Source organism: Dendrobium catenatum, unplaced genomic scaffold (genome assembly GCF_001605985.2).
Source record: "Dendrobium catenatum unplaced genomic scaffold, ASM160598v2 fragScaff_scaffold_637, whole genome shotgun sequence".
NCBI classification, from domain to species: domain Eukaryota; kingdom Viridiplantae; phylum Streptophyta; class Magnoliopsida; order Asparagales; family Orchidaceae; genus Dendrobium; species Dendrobium catenatum.
Window position 1 is genome coordinate 2,497,117 of NW_021319099.1, and position 20,142 is coordinate 2,517,258.

Genomic DNA, 20,142 nt, shown 5'->3' on the forward strand with positions numbered 1-20,142 from the left:
TTTCCCTCCTCAGATTTTCCTCCAGTTTCTGAGTCTGGACGTGCCTCTACGCCTCCGACTCGCAACTGGTTAGCTGCATGCGCAGTTAATGTGGCTTCTGAATCTGAGCTACATCTTTCTCATTTTCCTCTCGAGCCAGAGATTGTGCCTTTCTCTGTAGACAAGTTGACGACTGGAGCTGAAAAATGGAAGCTATGTTTAGTAGGGTACTCTATCGGTAGAAGGCCTTATTATGAAGCGTTGCTAGCAGCCATCAACAAAACTTGGGCTTTGAAAGGTTCGGTTAAAATGATATCGTTAAATGATGGCTTCTTCCTCTTTCGTTTTTCATGTTTTGAAGACATGGAATCGGTCTGGTCAAGGGGAGTCTGGTTCCTCCTTGGGAAACCTTTTGTTTTACAAAAGTGGCATCCCAAATTTAAGCCTAAAAGAGAGGATTTCAAGACAGTTCCGATCTGGATAAAAATCCATGACTTACCGTTAGCTTGCTGGAACTCGGAAGGAATCTCTAGGATTGCTAGCAAGGTAGGGGTCCCGTTGGCTGCTGACTCTCTTACTTCTCAAATGACTCGCCTGACTTATGCAAGAGTCTGCGTGCTGGTCGACAATCAAGCCATCTATCAAGAAGAAATCCAGGTATCTCTCGATGGAGATGTCGTGGGACTAAAGGTTCAATATGAATGGAAGCCAACTCTATGCGAGCACTGTAAGTCTCTAGTTCACTACTCTAATTTTTGCCCTTCTAGGCCAAAAGTAGAAGAATCAGATAAAATGCTAGATGACCAAACGAAAAATCAAAACGTAAGAGGTAGAAGTAGTAGTCGCCTTGCTAGGCATCGTCATCAATCTAAATCGCAGGGTCGTTTTCCTTCCTCTGCTGTTGATACTTCAAAGCCCTCTGGAAAATCTTCTTCTTCAACGCAACAGATACAGACTGTTGACAATAATACTATTGTCAAAGGGAAAAATGCCATCGGGTTACCGTTGAGCTATCAACCACATTCCCCTCCTCCGCAGCCTCAGACAGAAAATGTTCCTATTCCCGAAACCTCTGTTCCTTCTCTAGTACTTGAGAAATCCGGAACAGGTTTAATTTCGGTTCCTAATCTTAATTCTCCAAATGTTAAAGACTCTTCATCTTCTGTGAGTGCCTCTCAATTAAATCCCGATATTTGCTCTTCACCTGCTGGAGTCATTTCCCCAAACAGATTTGATGTATTAGATTCCCTGGGGAGTAAACTTGATGACTTGGGTACTTCGGTTAATACTGATATTGCTGCTAAATTAGAGAAAAAAGCCATAGCTCACACATCTGAACCGAAATATAATCTGAATGTTGTCAACAAGAAAACTGCTAGGGGGAAGCAATCCAAAAAATCCTCCACCTCCTCTGCTTATTAATGGTCTTACCTACTATTGCTACTTGGAACGTTAGAGGTTTCAATAGCGCCGACAAAGTCCTCTGTTGTAAACGTTTGGCTTCGGAGTTTAATCTGGATTTGCTTTGTATTCTAGAAACTAGAATTCATGAAGCTTCTCTTCATAATCCTTTTTTCAAAAAATCTCATTCTATTTTCCCTTTTGAAAATAGTTGCCACAACTTTGATGTTACTTCTTCTGGGAGAATCTGGATTAAATGGAACAGTTGCAATATCAATTTTTCTCCTCTTCATATTACTCCTTATATGATTTCTGGTATTGTCAATTCTAATAATACAGCTCCTTATCACCTTATGGTGATCTATGCTTCTAATAGCTTTGAAGAAAGGAAAGAGCTTTGGTCTAGTATCAGTCATTTTGCTCCTAATCGGGATATGCCTTGGATTCTTCTGGGAGACTTCAATTGTTGTAGGTTTTCTTCTGAAAAGTCGGGGGGAACTCCCTTAAATATGCGGCAACTTGTGGATCTTAACTCTATGATTTTTGAAAACAAGCTTCAGGATATGCATTCAGTGGGCAGTCTTTATACATGGTTCAATCAGCAATCAGTGAATCCTATTCACATCAAATTAGATAGGGTACTTATCAACGATGCTTGGCTGAATAAGTACTCATCATCTTTTTGCTCCACTCAAAGTCCGTCTTGTTCGGATCACTGCCCTCTTATTGTGCACTCGGGTTTACCTCCTTCTACTTTCAAGCACAGATTCCTTTTCAAAAATTACTGGACTGATGTGAATAATTACTGGGACTTGCTTCTTAATGTTATCTCTAGTCCCAATACTGGTAATCCGTTGTCTTTTCTTTGTAAAACTCTTAAGCAACTCAAAAGTGATATCAAGTGTGAGTCTTGGGCTCACTCTTCTTTGGTTAAGGCTCATCTGGACAATCTTCACTCTAAACAAAAGGAATGCTTGGCTCAGATTCAACATTGCCCTACTGATTACATGCTTAATTCTACTCTTAAAGGCATTAATAGTAATATTCAGAATTTTACTAAGCTTCTCACTTCTTGGACCATTCAAAGGGCTAAAGTGAAATGGTTGAAGCACGGTGAGGAAGACTTGAAATTTCTTTATTCCAGGATTAAAAGTAGGCAATGTTCAGGTAAAGCTGTGGTTAACCTATTTTCTACTTTCCCTAATACTGACAAGACTGAGGTGATTAATGCTATCATTCAACATTTTCAAACTATTTACAATCCTATCCCTCCTCCTCTGTCGGATGTGCATTTATTCCCCATTGGATCAGAATTTCCTGCTTCTTTCTGCAACATTATTACTAATCCTGTTGCAGATGATGAAATTAAAAAAGCTGTGTTTTTGGGGTCTTCTTCTTCCTCACCCGGTCCAGATGGCTTCAATTTTCACTTCTATAAAACTGCTTGGCATATTATTGGTCCTATGGTGTGTAATGCTGTCAGGGCTTTTTTTATCAAAGGATATCTTCCTAACGGTGTCAAAGCCACTGCCTTAGCTCTGATCCCTAAGCACTCTAATGCTTCTTCTCTAGCTGACTTCAGACCAATTGCTTTATGTAATACTATATATAAAATTATTGCTAAAGTTCTTGCTCTTAGAATCAAGAATTTTATGCCTTTGATTATCAGATGCAACCAATCGGGTTTCATAAAAGCTAGAGTTTCTACGGACAATATTCTTTTGGCTAAAGAATTGCTTGCTTACACTCGAAATGTTAGAGGGATAAAATATTTATGCGCTAAACTTGATATAAGGAAAGCTTTTGATACTGTTTCTAGAGAATTCTTATTAAAAAGAATGATTCAAAAAGGCTTTCCTTCTAGATATGTTGATTGGATCAAAGCTTGCATCAACAATGTGAATTTCTCTCTTGTTATTAATGGTGCTTTAGAAGGATATTTCAATACTACGGCGGGCTTAAGACAAGGCTGTCCTCTAAGTCCCTATCTTTTCTGCATAGTGATGGATGCTCTCTCAAATTTATTAGATGATGGTGATTTTAGAGGTATTAATGTGGATGGTTTTGCTCTTTCACATCTTTTATATGCTGATGACGTCCTTGTTTTTGGGGAAGCAACTGTAGAGAACTGCATCAAATTAGCTAACATTCTTAATGTTTTTGCTGATACTTCTGGTCTTAAAGTTAATTTGGAGAAGAGCTCTATTCTTCTGCCTAGAAATATGTCCAATTCTGAGGATATCTGTCAAGCTTTAAACATATATAACATCACTCACCTTATCACTTATTTGGGGATTCCTTTGTCTTTTAATAGACTTAGGATTTCTGATTTTCTGCCTCTTATGGAAAAAGCCACTAAAAAGTTGTCTGGCTGGTTTGCTAATCTTCTTTCTTTTGCGGGGAGATTGCAATTTCTCAAATTTACAATTGTTAACTCCATTGCATATTGGATAAGAGGGGCTATTATACCAAAAGCTGTCATTAAATACTTTAAAAAAATTAGCTCCAAATTTCTTTTCTTTGGAGATCTTGAAGTTGGGAAGAAATTACACATGTTGTCTTGGGAAGAGGTTTGCAAGCCTAAAACTTATGGGGGTCTGGGTTTGCCTTCTGTGCAAGCTTTGCAATTTTCGCTGATTGATCGACGAGGACGAGCATCTCAAAGTATGGGGAAAAGGATCAAGCGTTTTGACTTTTTATATATTATCAACTCGATGGGCTAGGGTTCAGAGAAGGAGGCGGAGCCACGCACGGGTCGGAGGCGCAGGTGGCTGGAGGTCAGGGTCGGGTACTGGCAGTGCAACAGGCAGAGGAGGTTGGGCTAGAGTAGGAGGTCGGGCTGTTAAGGGATTCAGAGAATACTGTCGACTTGCTCGATATGGATTGGAAGGAGTTTAGCTCAATGACTTATTAAGGCTCATCCGAAAAAGAGCAGGCGAGGTTAGACGTCGGCGGTTGAAGGCGAAGTTGGTGGGCTTTGACGGGTTCAAGACATTAGAGTTAGCTTTGATCGTGAAATAGAGAGGCATGTTTCGTACTCTCCTCCATTCCTGAGTTCATGTGTGCACCAATGAAAATGGGAGAGGTTTCGTTGTTTTGTGTCGTGAGGGATTGTGGGGAGCGAGAGCCAGTCGGGAGCGTGGTATGTGTGGATTACAGGTACAGGTCAACAATGAGAGAGAGAGAGAGAGAGAGAGAGAGAGAGAGAGTAGCAAGGGAGGGGAGAGAGAGAGCGCTAGATATGAATTTGTAATTCAATCCATCTTATAAGAATTTGACCCCAAATTAAAACTCTCAAAATAGCTAGATATGAATTTTTTGAACTCATATTAATAATAATTCCGTTGGAGATACAGACGGTCATATTTAAGAAAGGAATAATAACAAGTTAAACTTGCTACAATATTAGGAGTTGCAAAAAACTTTTGGTGATAAAATATTGTCATAGCTTCCAAAAAGCACGTGTTTCACAAAATAGCTAGATCCTCGGCCGAACGTCCACTTGATCAATAGTATTATCAACACTGAAAAAATGGAATCAATATTTAATTCGGTGGTTTGACTGATGCTAGGGCTATTGATGTGCCAACTCAAGGTCATATCAAGCAGGCTTTTTTCATCACATACGACTCAAGGTGCGTATATCAGGCAACTTCAATATATTGAATAGCCTGCATGCCGTACACATGAGCCCGCATACCAAAGAGGCAAAGAAAAGGTTGTTGGAGCTGCTGCTACCATGGTGGCACCTTGAAAGAAAAATTCAACTTCTGAAAAATGAACATCTATGACATTTAAGCATTGAACCTTAAAGATCCTAACAGAAAAAAATGAATTTAAAAATTTTATCCAGAAGAATGAATATTTAAGATCTAATTTGTACTCATAATTAGGACAAATTTATATTTTTTTTATGTTTTTCAAATAGTAATCATAATTTTATTTAACTACTACTTTCTTTTTAATTTTTAATAAAATTTATGATAAAAGTTATTTTCCACAAACCACAAAAAAAAACTAACTCATCCCCAATAAATTTAAAACCAACTTTATGAAATAATACAACCATTTCAAAAGAAATCCATAGACAAACTTCATCAATTGTTTGTTCTAGAGAAAAAGATTTTAGTTGACAACTTGAAAAGTCCAAGGGATTCCACCCTCAACCAACTCCAATCTTATAAGAGAAAGCCAATCTTAATCTCAATCCCCATATCAAACGCTTGTTCAAATACCACATAGAGCCAAAATTTCAGTAACTAGATTTAGGACATCAAAGCGGTTTCATGAAATTTCGTTTCGTAACGTGCCAACCACGTAAGTATTAATTGATCTAACAATGTTGCCTAGTTTTCTACCACCCATGCATAACATGCTTATGAAATTTAATGTACAAATACTAAGGCTTTTGAAATTAAATACCACAAAGAAAATAGAGATGACATCATACGAGCTCCCACACACCGAAATATGCAAGCACACCCACATCAAGGCTGAAATCATATTAAACAAATTCAAATCTCATTAGAAAAAAGGGAGAAATCATAGGAGTTGTTTAGAAGCTTTCCTTGAATACAACGGTTTATAAATTATTTATGATTTTATCTTTCAATCATCATTACTAAATCACGTGTGAATCTGGAAAGTTTTATTTACGTTAACGAACATACTATTTGTGTTGGTTAACTCAATTGTTAACAAAAGTACTAAAAACTGATAAATTACAACAATAAATTTTCTCAATCCTCGTGCAACACATCAAAGTGTCGTAATAATAGTAATCACAAGAATATCTAAAAAAAATAGAACCTAAAAAAATGCAAGTTATTAAAATAAAATAATAATAAGCAACATGTATAGTATATGGCCAAACATATTTGCCAACAGTTTAGCAGGTTAGTAGATATTAGAAAAAATAATATCCTAGAAATTGAAATATAGATCATCAAGCTTGACAAGCGGAATATACAAAATATATATATTCATGAAATCTAGATAGCTGAAACAAAATAAGACGTCAGCACATTTTGTAATTACAGGAACAAGGCTCCGTAGATTAGTAAAATACTTAGTTTTGACGCATTAAAACCAAGTTAGATTTCTACTACTAAGACCTCGACGACCGACGAGATCCATCACCTGCAAGGCAGAAAAAAATTCCTTAATCATATGGCAAAAAGAAGAACGGAGTAGACTATAATAAAGTTTACCCTAAATCACCTTGGCGTTCTATTCTTGGTTTCCTAAGACATCGCCGGCAATACTCCCCAAGAGGGGTTTTAGGAACTGGAATGAGCTTTCCAGCAACAGCAAGTGGCCAACTAAAAGGATAAAGGCAAATTGAAAGATCAAGAATACAGTTTAGGAGGAGAGAACATTTTTTTTTTTTTAATTTATTTGATCAAAAAGAAATCTAGAATGCCTAACTTTATTTTCCGAACAATCACCACAATCCTAATTAGCTACAACTTTCTTATTGATTTTCAGAAATCTTTATGAAGAGAAATTACATTTTATAATGAGATCTAATAAAATATGATTAATATAAGAAAGTGAAAAAGTCTATAACATCCACAATTTTAAAATAAATCTATTTTTGCAGACAGTCGGGCACATTACCACCCAAGAACATACCTCAACAATGCAATTCCAATGGAAACCAACCACAGCTGCCAGTTGAGTCTAACAGTTGAAAAGAACTTCCCCAGAAATTCAATGATTAAAATCTGCAGAAATAATATATTTATACTGCAATCCAGAGGAGGTGATATCTTAATCAAATTATCATTCAATTTAAAACTGTTCATTACCTGAAGCACTAGCGTTATCCCTACTATTCCCATGAAAAGGTGGTTCTTTGTAACTCCCTTGAAGACATTCATCTCATCAGGTTTCCGAGCATTGAACTCATTGAATAGCTGAATATAAGCAAATTTACATTATTCTAGAATATTGGAAAAAGCAAAAATAAGAAACCTTCAATTTGTGACGGGGGAAAGAATGGTTGGATAATTCAATTAAGAAAATATTAAAAAAATAAAAAGGTTCAGATAATTCATTTTACAACACAAGTTTCTTTTCAGGTGCAGTATTTACCTGACAAAAGACGAATGTGTTAAAGATGAAGGTATTTTTTACTTTATCAGCATGCTGTCGTGTCTCATTGTTCAAATGAAGAAGACTTTTTCCACCAAAATTAAGGATTACGAGTATCGTCACTTGGTAAAGAGCCTATAGTTGCAGATAATCAGAGTAAATGAAAGTATCAATAAATAAATAAAAAGGAATATTTACATACATATTATGTTATTATATATTTATATACCAAATATCTAAATTTTTATAATTATAATATAACATTCTAGCATCTAAATACCATCAATATATATATCAAATTATATTATTATAAAATATATATATATATATATATTATATATATAATTTAAAAAGATAGACATTAGTAATTTTTATCATAGAGATTCGATTATTATATACAACAACAATCAACATCAAACCTTTGTCCCAATACGTGGGGTTGACTACATGAATTCTTTTTCGCCATTGTGTCATGTTAAGAGTCAAATTCTCATTTAAATCTAATAAAGAACCAAGTCTTTTTAGGTCTACCTCTACCTTTCTTAACATAAGACAAATCTAATACATCAACTTCCCTAACCAAATCATCTGAAGGCTTTCGTTTAATGTAACCAAACCATCTAAGGAGACTCTCTCTAATCTTATCTTCCACTGGAGCTACTCCAATCTTTCACGTATATGCTTCATTTCGTATCCTATCTCTAAGGGTAAGCCACTCATCCACCTGAGCATTCTCATTTCTGCAACATTAACTTAGTTTTATGCTTCTCTTTTAATAGCCAACATTTGGCACCATAAAGCATTGCAGGTCTCACCACCATCTTATAGAATTTTCCCTTAAGTGTTGAGGGGGACTTTTCTATCACACAACAAGCCTGATACATTCCTCCACTTAACATCCACTTGAAGTCTGCTGATAATATCCCCACTATTTAACCATCACTCTAAACAATGATCCAGAATATCTAAAACGTGTACTCTTATTAATGACTTGATCGCCCAAAACCACAATCCCCTCACTAGGTTTATTGCTACTAAAATTACACTCCATATATTCAATTTTAGATCTACTCAAGTAAAAACCTTTAGACTCTAAAGTTGACCTCCATAATTCAAATTTACATTCAATTTATCTCTAGTCTTATCAACAAGCTGAATATCATCAACAAAAATCATAAACCAAGACTCAATTATTATATATCTAAATAAAAAAAATTGTTGTTAGATATATAAATACATAATAATTAATAACAAGTATATGTAAATCTCTCTAATGAAAATGAGTATGAACAAGTGCAACAAAATGTTAGAATTAAGATGATGCCATACCTGTACAATGAGGTTTCTCCACATGATATTAGTAACAAGGGGATCCCTACAAGAAAGAAAATAAACATTTAAGAAAATAATATAATCAATGAGAACTTCAATGGCATCTCAAAATGTGAGCTAATGATGAATAGATAACATGCAGCTTTGGCATCCTAAAATGATTTTAACACAAATTGATGATTGGGAGGGAAAATAAATAAATGGAAAAAAGATCAAAATAGTTCTCCAACTACTTATGAATACCCAAAATAGTTCCAAACTATATAAATGTCCAAATTTAGTTCCTAAACTCTTTTAGTATGCACCAAAATAATCTCGCCGTTCATATTGGACGTTAAAATTAATAAAAAAAACTTTTGGATCAATGGAAAACTCACAGAACATGCATAATTCTTAGGTTATTTTAAGAATTTCTTTAAAATTACACTAGCATGAGATATTGAAGTGAGGACAAGACAAGTAGCAAGCATAGCTTGCCCCCAACAAACAATGAACTCACAAAGCATGCATAACTCTTCAAGTTATTTTGGGATTTTTTTTTTTTAAATTACACTTATACTAGCATGAGATAGCGAAGCGAATTCAAGACAAGTTGCAAGCATAGCTTCCCCGAACAAATAATGAGCGGGACTATGGTGTAGAGCCATAAAAGTGACGAGCAGCAAAACCATCTCTTGGATGGCTGCATGCATGAGATTATCACAACGGTCCCTGTGCTCGACAAAGCTTCCCTAACCAAAAGAGACAGAAGAGTGGACGGAGAAGCCCCCTAGAAGCGCCGAAGATAAGAGAAGATTCCTCCCTAGTAGCGATGAATAGGGGAGGGCAAAGCTTCCGGTGCAATGATGACTAGTAATATATTTTTGTTTTTGTTTATACAGATTGTCAAGATTTATGAAATTAGATTTAATAAAAAAAATTCAATAAGAAAAAATATATTCAAAAAAAAAAATCTCATTTTTAACACTATTAACTCCAATTTCCTTTAGTTTGGATGATAAGACCATTTTGGTTCCTCTTTAATGAATTTGAGGGCTAAATTAGAACTTTTATATAGTTTGAGACTAATGTAGTGTTTTAAAAATGGCCAGGGAGACCATTTTGATGATTTTTCTCAATAAGAATCTAAACAAAGTTCTATAATCAAGCTTAAATGATAGAAAATTTACTAAACATTGCAGGAGACAATTGAATGCATACGGTTTATTTAATGAGGTTCATCTATGGGAAATCATTTTATTACTCTGCTGCATATACTAAATCTTGTAAGAGAGAAAACAATACAAATACAAGTTCATCAGATCAGGTCCAACCCATTACCATTTAATGTAGTCAATTACCCCACTAAAACCATAGATCCCATTCTGGATGTTTGGAACATTTCAGTTCTGAGTTTGGGGCCGCCATTCATCATGGAAACTATGCCAGAGATTTATGCAACGTAACTAAAACGAATTCATCTCCGATGTTAGTTTTCCTCTATGGTTCCTAACATTTAGCTAAAAAACAAGCACATCAACGAATAGTGAGCTCCTACTGTGAAAATTGGTTAATATTTCTCACCAAAGATTTGGTGCCTACTGAAGGGAAGCATGTGAAAATCAAAAACATGCCAAGGAGAATGCATACAAAGATTTGTTAAACATGAATTCAATTGGAGTAAATACAGAAAATCAACAATTCCGCAACCATATTCAAATGAATTTGAGCAAGTTGGAAAGTTACTCACCTCCGACCAACTGGGCGTCTCTTCATAAGGTGGTCTGTTGGTGGTTCAGTGGCTAATGCAAGTGCACCAAGTGTATCCATGATCAGGTTAACCCACAAAAGCTAGATAGTTAAGAAAAATGTTAGAAACTATTTAACACGGAACTGTTATCAGAGAATGAAAACAACATAAAATGAATAATTGGCACTGAATTTACTTAGATATGCAAACATTAGTTAATAAACTAAACCATAGATTATGGAAATATTGACGACCCATTTAGATCATGCATAACTTCACATAGATCATAAAAATTTAAAAGATAAAAACCCATCTAGGTCATGCATAATACGACTGTATAAAAACATATAAATAATTTATAAAATATTTATAAAATATTCTAGTATTTTGAATTATTTAGGATTTTTTTTTTCAATTTTATTTTTATTTGATGTGAGGATCATATTTATTTTATATTTGACTTGATTTAGGACTTATCTAAATTTTAAGTATAAATTTAATTTGGACTTATCTTGCTAGTCTGCTACTTTAAATAGGGATTGAATGGATGTTGGGATTCTTGAATTAAAATTTGCATTTGAAGAGATTCTCTCTCTTATTCTATCTCCTCTCTCCTTTCTCCTTTCTCTCAAACGCTTGATGCAGTCACAGGAACCTCTCCTATAGTTTTAAGTTACAGTAATGGGAGCCTGATAACAAAGCACGAATTATTAGTCCTAAAAGCCTAGAGGAATGTTAACCGCTGATAGAAAAATGCTGACTGATACAATCCTAGAACTGCCTTGAATACACTAATTGTTGCAATACATAGACCACTGTTGTGTCACCTCTTGGATTTCTTTTTATGGATATAAATGTTGGAAATTTAGAAACCAAGTTGATTCCTACTATTCAATGAATCTCATATTCTAAACAAAATCGAATCATATAAATCTCATCCGGCATCAATTGTTATCAACGCGTCATATTCTAAATCAATTTGGTATCCAAGCATCTTATTCTATATCATAGGTCATAACAATTAGCAATCTTAAAAATTATCACAACGAATGGATGACATGTAGAAAGAAAATCTTCATAAAGATTGGAAAGCGTGCAGATAAAAACTCAAAAAGTGAAATAAGAGAAGGTTCCCCAAAGTGACTTCATGAGGACTCAATTGCGCATTCTTATCATGTAGTAATCACACTTCTATAAAGATTATTAATTTAAGAGGTCTCTTCTCTGAAGTTCTCACCTCAACAGCATTCAGAGGAACTTCACCCGATGAAACAGCTGAAACCACATTAATCACAAGCGCTGCAACATTTACGGTGAGTTGGAACTGGATAAATTTCTGAATATTTGCATAAACTGATCGACCCCATCGAACAACCTATAATTTATGTTATTCCTAAATTCAGTTCAACAAAAGAATAAAAGATCTAACTAATTTAATTATACATAACTCAATCTAACCTTTACAACCGATGCAAAATTATCATCAAGAATAATAATGTCTGAGCTTTCTTTTGCAACCTCAGTGCCCTGAATTCCCATTGCAAGTCCAATATCTGCCTAAAACCCAAAACAAATGAGAATAAGAATCGCACTAGTGACGGAAATGAAAAAAAAAAACCTAAGGGCTTTACAGATTTAGCCTCCACCTCATGCAACGCAGGAGCATCATTAGTGCCATCTCCAGTGACGGCAACCACATGACCCTTTTTCCTCAGTGCTTGGACAAGTAATAGCTTGTCGTTGGGAGAAGATCTTCCCATTACCTGGAAAATATAATTTTTAATTTAGTACTACCTTCCCCAAATAACATACAAGAGGTAATTTGTAAACGTGCAGGTTGAAATAATGATAATTTTTATGAGTCTCCTTGCCAACGTGCAATGTGTCATTTTCATGTTGTATTATTGTGCCTAGCTTCCAATAAAAAACACCCGCACAAACATACATTATATATATATATATATATATATATAGTCATAATAAATAAAATATTTGACTACAGAGAAATCACAATCGAAGGAGTAATTATTGTGTCCGGACACCGAACGTGTCCAGAGACCAATAACAAAGCACCACATCACTTGGGCGCTCGGTACCGTGCTCGATACTGCACTCGGTACCACGCTCGGTACACTCGGTATGCTCGGTATAATGTCCGGACATAATAATTTTTCCAATCGAAGGGATGCTGCCTAATATAACTTACGGATATCTTTTCAGCAATTTCTTCTCTTGTTTTCTCAGAATAAGCACGGAAAACTTTTCCTTCTATTATAGTTGGCTCTGTTGCTTCCTGATCTGAATGAAGGATTCCGCATTCAAAAGCAATGGCTTTGGCTGTCTGAATATTATCTCCAGTGACCATGCGGACCTGATTTAGGTATCATTTACAACTTGTGTCAGTGCAAACTTCTTCGGACTGAAAACATTTATTTACTCAGCACATACACTAAAAAAATATTTTACTAAAATCATACAACTACAGCAACAACAACAAGAATCTTTTATCCCACTATGTGGGGTCGGCTACTAAAATCATAGCAAGGCATGAAATCTTATGTACTTTGCACAAAGAATTACTTCATCAAAATATCACAAACAAAACAAGTTCCACACCTCTAGAAGATTACGTTAACTTTAGTAATCACATATAAAAAAATATTTTGATTCTTAGCCTTTTCCAATCAACGCCAAAAACCCACATTGGAATTTAAAGAAATGAATTTTTCCTCATCAAACCTATTATTCTAAGTAAACCATCAAAGAAGAAAATTGGGAGAAGTTTTTCTTTTCTAGGTTTCTTCCTTTTTCTTTTTCTTTCAATCCTGCTGTAAGAAGAAAGTACACTACATCAAAGTTTAGGTTATTAATCTCAACATATTATTCAAGGTCAGCCAAATTAACAGTAAAATGCATCACTGCAGGCAATCAAAATACTAGAAAAATCTATTAATGGAAGCTTAAAAAGAGTAACATGCTAAACGTTGAGCATATTCTTTAAAAATGGGAGTTTGCAATCCAAGAATGTAGAAGATAACCTATTACCTTGACACCAGCATCAGTGCATAGAGCCACAGCATCTCTAACTCCAGGTCTACAAGGATCCTACAATTTTTATGAAATGTATTTAATAAGAATAAGAAAGTGGTGGGAAAACAACATACATCTATAAGCAAAAACAGCGCAAGGAGTATAGTATGCTTGCATTTGCATATTTTACAAGATGGACAAAAATGAATATCAAATGTCCTTTCATCAAGCATGCAAATATAGGAATTAAGGAACTTCTAAACCTAAAACCAAAAAATGGCTAAGATATTGCAGACCTTTATCCCTACAATACCAAGCAGAATCAAATCACTTTCAGGTAATGCCCAACTATCCCTCTCTTCTTCTTTGGGTACGTATTCCATTTCATACAACCTATATGCTATAGCAACACAACGAAGGCTAGCTTCCGCCATATCTTCAATAGACTTTTTAAAAGCATCCATCTGATAAACACAAAAAAAAATTGCTCAGAAAGAATGAAAAGATTAAATGTGACAATTAAGAATCTAATCAAACCACAATATAAGGAGATAATTGAGAAAAGTAAGCTAGGAAGATTAAAACAGTTAACCTGATTTGGGGTCATTTCCTGTGGCACACCATTTGAATCCAACCAGCTTGTGCATGAAGCTAGGACAATTTCAGCTGCTCCCTTCCAATGCACATGGACTTCCGAGCCTGCCTGTAAAAATAGGCAAGGGACAACAATAGGCCAAATATGAGAGCATGAAGGAACTAGGAAAAGTATACAAAACTAATACAATAATACAATAATACACACTATAAAGTAAGGGATAAGCAAGAAGCACAACACCATATCAAACTAAATCAACTAACAATCTGCATACTACATTACAAGAAAAAAATATACATTGAAGGATCATGGGACCCACAAGTCAACCAACCTTAATAGGAACCTTTGGGCAATATGATTAAGGGTTATAACAATTAGATCGATACTCTTATGACCCTAAGATTACAATTCATGTGCCTCCTTTTTTTATTCTAACCACTAGCCGTCTAAAGTACTTTTTTCTTTTTTATTAATATTTTTTATTTATTTTTGTTGTTAAGCATTTTGGAGTTGTTATAAAATACTTCAACATATTGCACAAAATCAAGCAATAAATTCAAAGTAATATTTTTCAACTTTTCTATTTTTTGCAAAATATATTAAATAAGGAACTAATGACAATTCCCAAAAAAAAAAAAAAAAAATATTGCATGTTTTTTTATGTTATAGATACAATAATTTTGAATATTATTGTGGGCTCCGAAAATTTAACGTGCCCCGGCCTCTCTGCACCGTCCTCTTTTCTTGTTTGTGATAACGGCGGAGAGTTTTAACGAGCTTAGGTTCCGATGAATTTTCACAAGGTAGATTAGGTTTTAGATAAGACACTGCCCAGAGATTTAGTCCTCATTTTGTGAGGACTTTATGATTTGAGTTATGGTTTCCTATAAGCGCAAGCCCTTATAGTTAATTACCTTTCTCAATAACAAGAGAGAACTTTCGATTAATTACCCATCGTATAATAACAACACTTTTAAGGTTCGAATTTTGGATATGAATTTTAGTGTTTGAAATTTAAAATTTATCACTATAAACTTAAAACTAGTTATGGGGGAATGAAGACAAGCCCGATCAAGATCTCATGGTTTCGTCGTCCCGGGCTGTCATGATCTTTGGTCTACTTAGTCAGAAGAAGTAGTCAACCCAACCTGACAGAAGGCTTCATCCAAAAATACCTTGTAGACCTGGATTGGTCTTTGTCTAAGAGGATAGATCTGAATCCACCTTAGCTAACAGAAGGCTAAATGCTTATCGAATATACCTTATGATTCATTACTCGAGGGTTTAACCCGGTTAGAAAACATACGGGCTTTGGCCGTGATCGTAATATAATGGTGTCATTTTGTGACAAAACCACTCGATCAGAGGGCATGTGCCACGTCTCTGCTGACAAGATACTATTTGAGGATGAATCTTAATGATACATCCGACATGACATTCGCTCTTTGTGAGTTGAGGTTAATTTCAAATTTATCACCCCCAACAAATGGTTGCAGGAGATGGATGAGTTTTAGTTTTAAATTTTTAAGATGAAAGATTTCATTTTAGGGATTTAAACTTTTATTAGATTTGTCGGGGTGATGTTAAAGTCACTTATAGTTTTGTAGGAATTTGAGAGGAATTTTATAATTCAAGTCAGGTCGGCTCTGGTCCTTTCATGAGGATGAAACTTGAATATTTGGCCCACGCAGAATTCTCGAACCGTTAGATTTAGCGATCATATGTGACGATCAGAGCACATGCGGGGTTGTATTTTAGTGTAATTTGCATTTCAATTACACTATGTTTTATATTCTTATTGCATTCACTCAATGTATTTTGACATTTGCTTGTTACTCTTGTATAAGTAGCATTGTTATTGCATAATATCCATGTCAAGATGCTCGTTAATGACATTTGTATCGTAGGAGATAAATTGTTATGGTTTTACGGGAAGAGATAAGACAATTCATATTGAATGTAGTTAGATCAAGGTCAATGCCCATATGCTGAAGCTAAATATACTATTTTTCCATTTCACTTATTCTTCAACAATCTCTATATGCAAATGTAATATATTTAAATGTGAATGTGTGTTTTGGAGAACTAGTCCTTTGGCTTATAGATGACAATCTAAAACAAGGAAAGTATACATGTGATTAAGACTTCTCACACCACTAGCCTCATTGTTGCCTTCCCTTGTGAACTAAGTCTGAAAATCTCTTCACTTTACATATAAAAATTGTCTCCAAATAAGCTTTCATTACAAGTTCTTCTTCTCCTTCTCATCACAACATTGATTGTTGTCTTTATGTTACAAGATATGGACCAAACCCACCTAACACGGCTAGGGTTCCTTTGATGCTTAGTTTCAATAGGTGAATTTGGCAATCAAACACAGAGTTGCTTTAAGAAGAGGATTGAGTTGATAATAGCTTTAACTTCAGAAAAAATAATGATGCATAGAAAATGAAAACACCTCGATAGCATACACATCACTAAACATGTGTTCCATTATTAATAGGAAAACAAGTTAAAGGCACTGCACTACGAGCATGATTTCAAGCATTCTACCTATTGTCTTTATCAAAAATCTGAATATAATTTATTAGGTATGATGGAAAGAGGCAACCACAAATTAGAGATAATAAGAAAACATGTAGATGTTGCTTTTTTTGAAACGCTTCTTAGATGAAATCATTGTTGAAGAAATGTTCTTTAGTTTATCTATAATATCTGAGGCTTTGGCTCATGTCTCAAGATGCTTATAATATGTATATTGTCTTATAAATTCAACAATTCATATAGCTGATTCATGCTTCATTTCATATACATCAATTAACAAGGAATAGCCAGCATGAATCATTCCAAATAACTCTCTTCAATAATCACTTTATCTTATTTCCCTAAAAAATTGGAGATATCGTTATGATCTTGATTAAGTTTTTATCAAGAAGTAATTTGTTATTATCATTTATCTCAGGATTATATCTTGATTTCAAACACCTCTTAAGATCAAATAGTCTTAATACAATTCATCCATATTAAGATTAGAATGGTGGGGCTCCCCTTTATTTATTTATTGAAATGATTGTAAATTAATCATATATTTTTAAATCATTTAAAATGATTAATTTTGTTTCAAATTAAGATGTTGAAGGTACTTTATTTTGTTCAAAATTTCGACAACCTTCTGGCGTCCTCTCTCCACAAAGGGAGATAGGGAGGGCACTTGCCCTTTCAAACCCGCCCAACCGGAAAGATAGTCAACGGTTGAGGGCTTCGGGACGTTATTTGGTACCGGAATAGGTCTTCCAGTTCCTTATTGTGCATTACCTGTTTGACTAAATTTTTTTATTTAATTTTAAAAGTAGTTTTTATCCCCTTGAAAATCCGGTAACCTTCAGGCGCCTAGGGGAGGTTGAGGAGGGCACTTGCTCCTTTAATCCACCCAGCCGTAAAGATAATCAACGATTGAGGGCTTTGAGATGTCGGTCCCGAATTGGTCTTCAACGATCCTTGTTATTGCGACCTGCTAATTAAGTGACTTGATTTTATTTTAAAAAAAATTTATTCCCCTAAAAAATAATTTTATTGTGCTTTCAAGTCCGCCCAGCCGAAAAGATAGTCAATGGCCGAGTTCTTCGAGACGTTGTAGGGTCCCATAATTGGTCTTTAACGATACTTGTTGTGTGCGACCTGTTCATTAAATGACCTAATTTTATTTTAAAAATATTTTTAGTCTCATCAAAAATCCAGCAGCTTCCCAACGCCCTTCCTCGCGAGGGGAGGGCACTTGCCTTTTCCAGTTCGCCCAACCAGAAAGTTGGTCAACGGCCGAAGGCATCGGGACGTTGTCGGGTCTCGAAATTGGTCTTCGAGCCTTCTGACTGCTCCTTGCGATGTTTATTTGAAAATAACTTTTTTTCTTTTCTCTTTCTTCTTTTTTCTCTTTTTTATTTTCATTTTAATTAATACAATATATATATATAGCCGGGGACCCACGAGTCAGAGGACGCGGGAGGTTAGGCTGATGGCGAGCTTAGCAGGGTCAGCGGCGGATTAGGCGATTGGAGTCGGATCTGGCCGGTGGAGGCAGCTAGGGCACATGTGTTGCCGGCGAGATGCTAGGGCACTGCGACTTCATCGGCGGTGAGTCAATCCAGAGCAAGAGTCGAGCGGCGTGGAGGCGACAGGCCGATTTCGACGTGTGTGGTCTCGGATTGAGATAGGAGGACCGGCAACTGAGTTGTGTGCGGTTGGAGTCGGCTTTGGCACGAGTAAGAGGCAGGTGGCTGGAGTTGAATCGAGAGGCAAAAAGGCAGCCTGAACTTCTGGCCGGCGATTCAATGATAAAAGAGGCTGGCGTCGGCTGTGCGAGCGAAAATGGAGGTCGGAGTTAGAGTTGGCTTTCCCTGCGGGATATTTGCGAAGGAGTCCATGCTTCGTTCGCCTCTCTCTGTAAGTTTCAAAATCCCTAATGTTTGAAAGCTTGTCCTCGATTTTGCTATGTCTGGGGTTTTTTGTCGAGAGTGGGAGGTTACGTGAGGTCATGGGATGGTGTACGAGTCGTGGGGATATGCCGTCGGTTAGAGGTCAACAATTAAGGTATTTTTCCGAGAAATTTTCACCAGATAAAGTAAAAAAATGTGGGATGTTTGGAAAATTAGAAAATTATTCTGGTTTCCAAAAATAATATTGTGGTATAATTAAAACTTCAAAACAATGATTTGAACAATCTCTGATAAATTAGTTATAATTTGAGAATGTTGAACTGCTAAAAGGAATAAAAATGTTATGACGCAAATGATTATTTTATTTTTATAGAGCAGATCAAAGATTGGAATGGCATAAAGCAATATTGATAGCCAAAGGATATACTTAACCCTACGGATTTGACTACTAAGAAACTTTTGCTCCTCTTGCAACAAATGAATACAATACACATTAATTTCACTGGTGATTGATTGTGGATGAACCATACAACAATATGATGTAAAGAATAATTTTCAATATAGGGATATTGAATAAAAAGTCTATATAAATCCACTTCTTGCATTTAATAGTTCTTTTACAAAGAACAAAGTGAGTAAATAAAAAAGAAAAGCTTTTACATCCTTAAAAACAATCTCCAAGAGAATGGTATGACAAATTCACAAAAGTAATGAATGAAGTCAAATATAAAAAGAAGCCAACGAGTTCATACCCTTTATATAAAGCACCTAGTGATGATAAAATCATAATTTTCATTAAATATTTTCACTATATAAGTTTCATAGGCGGTAATATAGAGAGAAGTCTAAAAAAAAACTTGCTAAAGAATTTGACATCAAAAAGTTGAGCAGACTAGAATAATTATGGGGAAGAGAAATTATTGGATCATAATAAGGAACTCTAGCAAAATAATGCCAGAGATATAAAGAAAAACAAATAATTGGTTGTGAACCTTGTAAAACCTCAATTGAACAACAACATCAAACCTTTGGGGTCGACTACATGAATCGTTTTTTCTCCATTGTTTCCTGTTAAGTCAATTTCTCATTTAAATCTAATAAAATTTTTTCATTTTTAAAATTTTCTAACCAAGTTTTTTATGTTTACTTTTACCTTTCTTAACATAAGATAAATCTAATACATCTACTCTCCTAACCGGTTCATTAAAAGGTCGATGTTTTATGTGATGAAATCATCTAAGGTGACTCTATCTAATCTTATCTTCCACTGTAGCTACTCCAACTTTTTCATATGTATACTAGTTTTACATTCTGTCCCTAAGAGTAAAGTCACTCATCCACCTGAGGATCCTCATCTCTAAAACACTTAATTTTATGCTTGTCTTTTAATGGCCAACATTTTGCGTCATTATGCATTGCAGGTCTCACCACTATCTTATAGAATTTTTCTTAAGTTTATAGGGGTACTTTTCTATCACACAACAAGTCTGATGCATTCCTCTAGTTCAACCATCCAACTTAAATTCTACTAATAATATCCCCATCCA

General features: G+C 35.2%; 1 protein-coding gene across 4 annotated transcripts in view; it reads right to left on the bottom strand.

Annotated features, from left to right (window-relative positions):
* Positions 1-6,200: 6,200 nt before the first annotated feature.
* LOC110102313 (calcium-transporting ATPase 5, plasma membrane-type-like) overlaps positions 6,201-20,142 on the bottom strand; it is a 36,114-nt gene continuing 22,172 nt past the window's right edge. For all 4 annotated transcript variants that reach the window (XM_020830603.2, XM_020830604.2, XM_020830602.2 and 1 more), the window contains exons 22-35: positions 14,160-14,270; positions 13,864-14,031; positions 13,583-13,642; positions 12,744-12,908; positions 12,184-12,300; positions 11,996-12,094; positions 11,775-11,912; positions 10,538-10,638; positions 8,806-8,851; positions 7,477-7,611; positions 7,191-7,298; positions 7,015-7,106; positions 6,601-6,701; positions 6,201-6,519 (exon numbers count right to left, since the gene is read on the bottom strand). In XM_020830603.2, coding sequence (XP_020686262.1) covers positions 6,488-6,519; positions 6,601-6,701; positions 7,015-7,106; positions 7,191-7,298; positions 7,477-7,611; positions 8,806-8,851; positions 10,538-10,638; positions 11,775-11,912; positions 11,996-12,094; positions 12,184-12,300; positions 12,744-12,908; positions 13,583-13,642; positions 13,864-14,031; positions 14,160-14,270 — 1,473 coding nt within the window. In that variant the 3' untranslated portion in view covers positions 6,201-6,487. The remainder of the gene's footprint in view (positions 6,520-6,600; positions 6,702-7,014; positions 7,107-7,190; positions 7,299-7,476; positions 7,612-8,805; positions 8,852-10,537; positions 10,639-11,774; positions 11,913-11,995; positions 12,095-12,183; positions 12,301-12,743; positions 12,909-13,582; positions 13,643-13,863; positions 14,032-14,159; positions 14,271-20,142) is intronic.